This window comes from Callionymus lyra, chromosome 16 (genome assembly GCF_982586985.1).
Source record: "Callionymus lyra chromosome 16, fCalLyr1.hap1.1, whole genome shotgun sequence".
In the NCBI taxonomy this organism is placed as follows: Eukaryota; Metazoa; Chordata; class Actinopteri; order Syngnathiformes; family Callionymidae; genus Callionymus; species Callionymus lyra.
This window is the reverse complement of record NC_141833.1, coordinates 14,883,146-14,893,680: the sequence shown is the minus strand read 5'-3', so window position 1 is coordinate 14,893,680 and position 10,535 is coordinate 14,883,146. Positions and strand designations below refer to the sequence as shown.

General features: G+C 37.9%; 1 protein-coding gene across 2 annotated transcripts; it reads right to left on the bottom strand.

The window, feature by feature from the left end:
• Positions 1-1,201: 1,201 nt before the first annotated feature.
• Positions 1,202-10,464, bottom strand: irf4a (interferon regulatory factor 4a). 2 transcript variants are annotated; one of them, XM_087811169.1, is made up of 9 exons: positions 10,440-10,464; positions 9,320-9,517; positions 9,059-9,245; positions 6,557-6,636; positions 6,332-6,479; positions 4,912-4,992; positions 4,420-4,836; positions 3,007-3,119; positions 1,202-1,430 (listed from the first exon to the last, which is right to left on the bottom strand). In XM_087811169.1, exons 2-9 carry the CDS (start codon positions 9,515-9,517, stop codon positions 1,281-1,283), a joined length of 1,374 nt encoding a protein of 457 aa, XP_087667295.1. In that variant the 5' UTR covers positions 10,440-10,464; the 3' UTR covers positions 1,202-1,280. The 2 variants fall into 2 exon arrangements, with proteins under 2 accessions (XP_087667295.1, XP_087667296.1); XM_087811170.1 differs by having other exon boundaries at positions 4,420-4,833.
• Between the last annotated feature and the right edge of the window lie 71 nt (positions 10,465-10,535).

The following is a 10,535-nucleotide window of genomic DNA, read 5'->3' as shown; positions in this document are numbered from 1 at the left end:
TGAGTCGCTCTAGTAGAAGAACTCACATTTCTCCGATCCTTAAAACTCTTCACTGGCTTCACTCCACTTTCTTTTTTTTTAATTAAATAATTGAATGTTTTTTTATAACTATTTTTTTTGTTTGGTTATAATAAAAATAATGTTTTATGACTGAAATAGTAGAAAATAATTGAAAAATACAAAATTAATAATTCTATTTTTTAAATAATTCAATGTTGAATGAATTAAAAATACAGTTAATCAACATTTTATTTCATTAAACAATTAAATGGTTTTTTATATAAATAATATGTGTTTGGTTATAAAAACAAAACAATTTTTTTTTTTTTAGAACTAATATCAGTGTTGCTTTTTTAAAATAAACTTTTTATAACTTTTCAAAATAGAAGCAAAGTATTGAAAAATACAATATAATACATTTTGTGTATTTTATTTATTTATTTATTTCATGCTTCTTAATTAAACGTTTGCTGAATATATATAGAATTCAATTATGTATTTTCCCCAAATACAATAATTGATATACTGTGTGTGTATATATATATATATTTATATATATATATATATATATATATATATATATATATATAAATTTAATCTAAACTAATAGCGTCCCAGATGTTTATTGTTTTTGACACATTCGGGTTCAAAGAGTCGTTTAATTCCTCGTAAACCAAAATTGTAACTTTTGATAGAAAGTTTTATATATTAAATTCATTGTTTTAATGATTTTATTGATTATATTTATGATATAAGAATAATTTTGGGATGTTTTGGTATTTAAAATGTGATGATACGTATCTGTCATTTTGAACTTCTCTATATTTAAAATGTCGCAGTATCATTACCCTAATATTAGTTAACAAAGTTCTGACACTTTTTTCAACAAATTCTTCCACCGAAATAAAACGTGAAGCAAAAACCTCGAGGACATTTCACCAAAGAGTCATTTTCAAACTGGTTTTATTGTAGAAGGTAGAAGCGCACAATGGAGTCTCACACATTTAAAATGCAGACATTTGATCGATGCTGGAGTCAGTATATAGAAACCTTGTAAATCTGAATTCATTCACACTCTCACTTTGTCCCTCGGTGTTTTTTCGGAGGGGCCGTTCTTCCTGTGCACCTGTGATGTTGCTTCCTGAGTCAGTCGCCCCCCCCGCACCCCCCCGACCCCGCTCCCCACCGAGCCCCCGCCCTCAAACCGCATCCTTTACACTGTCACACCACTTGTCAATAAAAGCCTGCAGTTTAACTAGTTATAAAGAGCGTGAACCGGGTCACTGCTGGATCTGCTGCAGGGGCCTCTGGGAGGAACAGTCGATGGCCGGGGACGGGTTGGGCTCTTGGATGTGGTCGTAGGCCCGTAGGTAGTGACTGTTGTTCTGCTGGTAGAAGTAGACCAGCTTTCTGGCGAACGTCGGCTCCACCTACAAAACCAAAAGTCAGTTGGTCGAGTTGACGTCAAGTTGAAATGTAACATAGAAACTGAGGTTAAAGTTGGACAAAATGTTGCTACCGAGTTACGGTAAATGCAGGGGGCGCACCCACCCAGATGGAAGTGTTAGAAAATATCAATACGTGCATATATCGCACAGTTTAGATTCTCTTTTCTACCTCGTGAAGCCAATAAGAGCCAGCTTACTGAACGATATACTTAGGTTTTCACGTCTCATTTGGAAGATATTTTGGCGCATGTGAAATCTTTGATGTAAACTAAAGACAAAAATCCAAACAAAAAATAAAAATATGTTTTATCGTAACATACATACAAATATTTATATCATTTTATGTTTAATAAAGCAAGAAATATGGAATAAAATTGTACTTATTCATTAAAAAACAACCTCTAAATAAATATTCACTTATACCTAAAATAGCCAAACTATTAACATTAATCAAAATTTTTGTTTCTTGTTTATGCAGAAATTACAAATTTATTTGATGCATTTAAAATGTTTTTGATTCAAAATTGATGATACTATTTCTAAATGAAAGATGCTTGGAGTAAGAATCAGTAGACACGTAACAACATTAGCTGCTAGCTTAGCGTCATTAGGCTAGCAGCTAATGTGAAGTTAGCCGCTCAACAGTGCAACATCTTCAGATTTAAAAAAAAAATATATATATAAAGTTTGTATGGACTGTAGACTGTGTTGATATTTAACGGCACCGTTTAGATTTTCTTTTCTCTGAGGACGAGAGGATACAGTCGACTCCAGTAGCTTCTAACACTGATGTTTGGACATATTTTGGTTTCAAAACAAATGAGAGGCATTTAGTGTTGGGAAAGTTCGCCTTCTATGTCAATTAGTTCAAAGTTTAGTTTATCAATTGTAAAAGGAACTAGTTCAGTTGATAATTCAAAAGTTCACGGCTCTAAGAATGAACTAGTTCATAGCTCTTTTTTTCAAGAGAGTATTGTGATGTGTTCATGATCCGGATAATCTCATTTTGAAGTCGAAAGTACCGGGTTTTACATCGGGGCAGTATTTCCAAAGTAACAGTGACACGTTCACCGTCCGTAAATTCTGCAAGTATCAGCAATATATTGCGATATACTATCGTCACGCATGTATCGTGATACGTATCGTATCGCCAGATTCTTGCTTGTACACACGGCTACTGAAGAGTCTGCAGTCTGACGCAACCACTTTTATTTTTATTTTGTTGAGGCATATCAAGATGAAAACAGGAAGTACAAAAAAAAAAAGGTCATTAGTTCGATTGAGGCAAATCTTACTGGAGGGATTTTTTGGAAGGGGTACTTTTGTGTTCTCGCTCTGCTTGGGTTGGTTTTCGCCACCATTTTAAAAGTGTATAAAAAAGTTTGTTTTTTTTAGTGGTTGTCAGTTTGTATCAAACATCTTTCGCCTAAATGTCTTGTTTCAGATCGTCACCCACACGAGGGTGTTTTCACCAAAAAAGGTGATGATAACAAGATAGTATCGCTTTGGTACGCTTTGCTCGGGGTTACCCATGAGTACCCCTAAGTTCTCCTCATACCTGTGCGGTGATCATCTTCCTCTGGCGGTGGGGGTCGGGGTACTCTTCCCCGAAACAAAGGGTCACCTGGTATCTCGGCAGATGTCGCCCGTTGTGGACGAACTCTTGGATTTCTGAGTGACGGCAAAAAATGTCAAAGTTCACATCTTGACATTCATGTTTCTGGAAACTACAGCGATGAGAAGAAGTAAAACAAAACAAAAAAAACGCACACAAAAGCTCTTATCTCAACGTGTGGTTGACCTCAAAAAGTGGGCGGGGACTCCACGTGCCGTGATCCCCCCCCACCCCCCCAGATAAGGGTGAGACCTGAAGCTAAAAAGGCCCGGGATTTACCCGACGCTAGCACCTGCTGAGCTCTCATGCTTCTTGTGACACGTCAACATCAAAACAACCACAACAATCAGACGACAATAGCGTGAAAAATGTTTTTTTTTTCTTCTTTAAATGAAAACACAACAACAAAGCAGGACCGACGCATATGTTGAGAACTGGGACGATCATGTTTCTACTTTCAAATTGTCCCCGTAATTCAAACACCTCGACATCAAACTGGTTTTTACTAGCGTTACATCATCGTAGATGCTAAATGCTAGCTTATTGTTGCTACCTCGAGGAGCCAATCAGGAGCTTGGATTGTCACGACTCATTTGACCAAAAGATTGGCACATATTGATCGTAACATACATACATTGATAACATTTTAAATACAATAAAGTGAGAAATCTGCACTACAAACTGTACTTATTCATGAACAAAAACCTCACAACGTAAAATTGCCAAACTATTAACATTAATCAACGTTTTCGTTTCTTGTTTATTATGCATTTCTTTGATACATTTGAAATGTTTTGATAGCATATAAATTATATACAATTATCTTATTTCTAAATAAAATAGTCAGTAGACATGTGACAACGTTAGCTGCTAGCTTAGCTTCATTTAGCTGGATAGTTAGCCGCTAAACGCCGCAACACCTTAAGTTTCAAAATGAACAATATAAAGTCCCAAAAATGAAGAATACAAAATATAAACAAGCAAAATATATTCTGTCTAAGCTTAGCTTAATTTAACAAAGACTTAAGTAATTATTTTTTGCAAAATGATACAGACTCATTTAAATAATTTGTTTCTATATTGTTATTATCAATTTAAACACATCATTTCATATTCAAACAATTACTAAACCCTGATATATTATAATATACAGTCAACAAGACTGTTCATTCAATCAGTTCCTCCAAAAACCTGTTTAAAAGCATAAATATAAGACGTTATCCATGAACTATTTTTGGAATAATCTACAATATCATGTTCATAAATCTTACCACAATTATAGTGGAAGGATAAATATACGTTTAAATGACCCATCCTGTCATTAAGTGTACATTTTAAGTGAAAAAAAAAGCTTACCAAGAAGGAACTGGTGCGTGTCGAACACCTTGCACGGCTGCTCCTTCTCCAGCTTGTTGGGTTTGTCGGTGTGAGGGGCCAGCGGACCCTCCCAGTACACCCGGGTCTGACACAGGCGTTTGGCGTACATGCCGTCGGGGGTCATCCACAGCAGGACCCCGCGCTCCAGCACGTTGGGGATCAGGTCCACTCCATGCCTCTGGGACTCGGGGTACGGGAAGGGGAAGAGAATGACCTCCGGCCCGCCGGGAAACTTGTTTTCCGAGTGAGGGGCCGGGGAGGACGGGGAGGAGGAAGAGGAGGATGAGGATGAGGAGGAGGAGGAGGATGTGATGCGACAGCCTTCGTAGCTGGTGGTCGTCACTTCCTTGACCAGAGACTCTCGGTACAAGAGCGAGACGTGCAGGCTGAAGTCTGCTGAGTGGACAAGATGTTACAAGAGTGTGAGTGAAGGAGAAGAAGAAGAAGAAGAAGAAGATGAAGAGTCCTCACCTGTGATGCCATTGTTGTGCTCCATGGCATATAAAGAAGGTTGAGCCTCAGAAAAGTAGGTGTGGAATGAAAGCTGGTATCCTGTAGGTGGAAAAAAACACACATTTAGAAAACTCTGTTTTAGTTTGATCTGCATGAATTTTCTGGTGTAAAACTCCATATTAATGCCTGTGTGTTTGTCCGTGTCCTTTGTGTATACCTCCATGTTTATATGACTATATTTGTTTGTCTGTTTTGTCCTTTTTCCTTGTGTATATATGCTTTCATATATGTCTGTGTTTTTGTCCATGTCCTTTGTGTATATCTCCATGTTAATATTTGTTTGTATGTTTGTCCCTTTTCCTTGTGTATATCTCCATGTTTATATGTCCATATATGTCTGTGTGTTTGTCATTTTTCCTTGTTTATACCTCCATGTTTATATCTCCATAAATGTGTGTTTGTCCATGTCCTTTGTGTATATCTCCATGTTTATATGTCCATATATGTCTGTATGTTTGTCCTTTTTCCTTGTGTATATCTCCATGTTTATTTGTCTATATATGTCTATATGTTTGTCCTTTTTCCTTGTGTATATCTTCATGTTTATATGTCTATATTTGTCTGTATGTTTGTCCTTTTTCCTTGTGTATATCTCCATGTTTGTATCTCCATATAACTCTGTATGTTTGTCCTTTTTCCTTGTGTATATCTCCATGTTTATATGTCCATATATGTCTGTGTGTTTGTCATTTTTCCTTGTTTATACCTCCATGTTTATATCTCCATAAATGTGTGTTTGTCCATGTCCTTTGTGTATATCTCCATGTTTGTATCTCCATATAACTCTGTATGTTTGTCCTTTTTCCTTGTGTATATCTCCATGTTTATATGTCCATATATGTCTGTATGTTTGTCCTTTTTCCTTGTGTATATCTCCATGTTTATTTGTCTATATATGTCTGTATGTTTGTCCTTTTTCCTTGTGTATATCTTCATGTTTATATGTCTATATTTGTCTGTATGTTTGTCCTTTTTCCTTGTGTATATCTCCATGTTTATTTGTCTATATATGTCTGTATGTTTGTCCTTTTTCCTTGTGTATATCTTCATGTTTATATGTCTATATTTGTCTGTATGTTTGTCCTTTTTCCTTGTGTATATCTCCATGTTTGTATCTCCATATAACTCTGTATGTTTGTCCTTTTTCCTTGTGTATATCTCCATGTTTATATCTCCATATAACTCTGTATGTTTGTCTTTTTTCCTTGTGTATATCTCCATGTTTGTATCTCCATAAATGTATGTTTGTCAATATCCTTTGTGTATATCGCCATGTTTATGTCTATATTTGTCCCTTTTCTTTGTTTATATCTCCATGACATGTAAGATCATTTAGTGTATGTCTGCAACATGTTTTTTTTTTTTTGTTTTTTTTTACCGTTGTCTGCGTGTGACCCGGGCCAGGCCCGACTGTAGGGCGAGGGGTAGTGGCCGTACTGAAGGTCCGCATGAGGCGGAGGCGGATGAACGGGTTGTTCGAGGGGTTTAAAATCCCTCCACTCTCGTCTGTCTACGTAGCTGTGAACCTGAGATCAGAGAGGGAGAGAGAGAGACAACTTCATCATCACGCTCTGAGGTCAAAGGTCGGACTCTAGTGGCTGACCTGGCTCTGGAGCGCCGACGGGATGTAGCCACGACCGTCCACGTATGCCGGCGGCTCCTCCATGCTGCTCATCTTCAATCCTACAATCAAATCAATGAAAAGAGCTTAAACAATATTATCACACAGTTATCCGTCTCTGCTGGGAAGGTTGCGCTCTTATTAAAATGAGGATATGTTTCTAACGATGGTTAGTTTCAAACGCTGGTCTATTTTGCGGGTTTTTATAAAAGTTGGCTTGCGGCTAAAATTAACAATAGCTAGACAATAAGCGGGTTCATATACTGTTAAAACGCATTTATTCTCATCACACAAGCCGAGGAGAGAGAAAAAAAAACAGTTGTATCAGATACGCTCGAGTGACGCCGGCCTGCTCGCAGCGAGTGCACTCTGCAGTCAACCGAAGACCTCTAAAAAAAGCACCCTGGTCTATTTGGTAGAAGCTCTGGCTTCCTTCGTATTTCCTGCCCTGACAACCGAGTGCAGACTTGCAGGTTGTTTACTATCGAGGTGGAAAAAAAAGATACGCTTATTTAGAAGTTTAACACAAGATAAAAAAAACATTTGGTGTAGTCTTGAGTTCAGCCAATGTATTTTTGACAGTTTGCATTATTTGTAAAATTTCTATTGGTTAAAAAAGATTTCCACAAATACAATAATTAAATAACAGGTTATAAGTCGAAGTTGGATAAAGAAAGATGTGCAATAAAACCAGGAAGATTTACATGGATGAAGCCTACCCCAGCTATTTGGCGCATGAGGGAAGAAATATGTATAAATGTGGATGTTGACAACCACTTTTATTTATGGATAATTCTGAGTCATCAAAAACATATTTAATGTTTTTAAATGTGGGAGAAATATGATGAATTTATAAACTTGAACATTGAATTAAATACAGTTACTCTCGATGGATGGTTTCATGGATGAATTGATATATTGATGGATGGATGTGGGATAGATGGATGGATTGATGGATGGGTGAATAGATTGTTGGATGGACGAAAAGATGGACAGATTCATGCATGGGTGAATAGATCGTTGGATGGATGAAAAGATGGACAGATTCATGCATTGATTAATAGATTGTTGGATGGATGAAAAGATGGACAGATTCATGCATGGATGGATAGATTGTTGGATGGATGAAAAGATGGACAGATTCATGCATGGGTGAATAGATTGTTGGATGGATGAAAAGATGGACAGATTCATGCATGGATGAATAGATTGTTGGATGGATGAAAAGATGGACAGATTCATGCATGGGTGAATAGATTGTTGGATGGATGAAAAGATGGACAGATTCATGCATGGGTGAATAGATCGTTGGATGGATGAAAAGATGGACAGATTCAAGCATGGATGAATAGATTGTTGGATGGATGAAAAGATGGACAGATTCATGCATGGGTGAATAGATTGTTGGATGGATGAAAAGATGGATAGATTCATGCATGGGTGAATAGATTGTTGGATGGACGAAAAGATGGACAGATTCATGCATGGGTGAATAGGTTGTTGGATGGATGAAAAGATGGACAGATTCATGCATGGATGAATAGATTGTTGGATGGATGAAAAGATGGACAGATTCATGCATGGATGAATAGATTGTTGGATGGATGAAAAGATGGACAGATTCATGCATGGATGAATAGATTGTTGGATGGACTCATGGATGATTGAATAGATGGATGGATTCATGGATGGATGAAAAGATGGATCGATGGATGCATGGACAGGTGAATAGATGGATGGGTTCATAGATGGATGCATTTGATGCAGAGATGGATGGACAGACGGATGGACAGACGGATGGATGGACGGAAGGAGGGACAAACTGGTGGATGGTTAAATGGGAGCATGGATGGATGGATGGATGGATGTATAGGCAGACAGACAGACTGATGGATGGATGGCGGGACAGGTGCATTGATGGATGGATTGAGACGTGGAAAGTTGGAAGGTTGGATGGACAGATACATGGATGGATATGTGGACAGACTGATGGATGGATGAAGTGGAGTAGAGTAGAGTAGAGTTGGATGGATGGATGATACAGTAGATGAATATTGATGGATGGATGGATGGATGATACAGTAGATGAATATTGATGGATGGATGGATGGATGGATGGATGATACAGTAGATGAATATTGATGGATGGATGGATGGATGATACAGTAGATGAATATTGATGGATGGATGGATGGATGATACAGTAGATGAATATTGATGGATGGATGGATGATACAGTAGATGAATATTGATGGATGGACGGATGGATGATACAGTAGATGAATATTGATGGATGGATGGATGGATAGGCAGACAGACTGATGGAGGTTGGATGCGAGTATGGATGGATGGCATGACAGGTGAATAGATGGATGGATTGAGAAGTGGATAGTTGGAAGGTTGGATGGACGGATACATGGATGACAAGCCCGGTACAAGGACGGATGAAGGACAAGTACAGGGTTCATGACTGACGTTCTTCACCTCGTTTGGATCCTTCTGGAATGATCCTGTAGACCTTGTACGGCTCCGAGATGTCCAGCTGGCTTCTCTCCACCAGCTCGTCGAAGTCGTTGCTCTTGTTCAGGGCACAGCGGAGTCTGGTCTTCCACGTGGGAGGGTCCGGTTTGTCCACGCCTTCCTTGAACTTCCCTTTGAACATGGCCCAGGCCTGCAACCGTCCCAGACTTCCACGTCACTTCCTGTCCGGCCTCGCCACCGTCTCCGCCACCGCCGACCACTGACCTTGAAGAGCGCGGCGTCGTCCTCCCGGTTGTAGTCCTGCTTGCCGGCGTGTTTCCAGGGGATCCTGAAGATGCTCTTGTCCTCGTTCTCCCAGACCAGGCCGGGGTATCGGCCGCTGTCGATCTGCTCGATCAGCCACTGCCTCAGCTTCCCGTTCCCACAGCTGACGGACAGACCCACGTCCTCGTCCAGGTTCATCTGCGCGTCAGGGTTTTCAAAACAAAACTGCTTTAATGTCTAGTTTTTGATTGACCTTTAACCTTCAGACTCATCTTTAATGATCGTTTCCAGCACCGACCACAGGATGACTCGTATTTTACTCATGGTTTCACAGAATTAACTCATTTTTTAACAAGTTTATTAAAAATAAACGACTCCGACTGATCGTAAAAGCCAGAAACGTTTGTGTCAAAACTAGCGTGAAATTATTGATGTTAAACTTCTTTAATTCAAGAATAATTGCAACATTTATTTACTTTTGAATTAAAAGTGTGGGTTTGAGATCAACAGATTCATTTTAATCATTTAATAATCAATTTATCAATATAAAATGATAAATATGACAATAAATGAAAGCAAATTAATTAAAAGAAATCCCTCCATCTTTAAAAAAAAAACAAAAAAAAAAACAGTTGATAATATTTATGAATTTAAAATGATCTCTCAAAGGTAAAAACCCCAGACCACAAAGAAATGACATGGCGGGAAGGATTAAGGACCCCGGGCCTGAAGTTGACCATGTGCGTTCACATGCGAGTCATGCATAAAAAAAAAAGGTTATATTTTGGAAAATATTACAAAAAAAAAATATTTAGCAAATATTAAATATAACACCCACTTTTAAAAAAAACGCTATTTCTCTTAGTAAAAAACGTTAAAAACTATTATTTTACAGATTTAAACTATTAATATGTTGTTAATCCGTTAGTTTTTTGTTATTTATTTCAATTTTAAAGGTTAAATTCAAGTTAGAAATATATGTTATTCCATCTTAAGCTTTTTCGTGTCAAATAAATAAAAAAATCTTAAACTAAAACATGTAAATATAATATTTGAATGAAGTATTTTTTGGCGTTTTCTTCTCACTAACGCAGTAAAGAGAGCGTAAGTTGACTCTTACCTTTCAAGTTCAGTTTCCTCTCTGACACCTCACGCACATCTGAAACATCTTGTGACAAGTGGGCGGAGTCTCTGATTCACGGTGATGCTGCGGGGA

Bases quoted from the DNA above. Each gene is read 5' to 3' on its own strand.
- irf4a (XM_087811169.1), bottom strand. From the start codon at position 9,517: ATGAACCTGGACGAGGACGTGGGTCTGTCCGTCAGCTGTGGGAACGGG. The intron at 9,246-9,319 runs GTCAGTGGTCGG...GGACGGTTGCAG, and splicing joins ACGACGCCGCGCTCTTCAAG to GCCTGGGCCATGTTCAAAGG. The intron at 4,993-6,331 runs GTAAAAAAAAAC...TTCCACCTACAG, and splicing joins CGGGTCACACGCAGACAACG to GATACCAGCTTTCATTCCAC.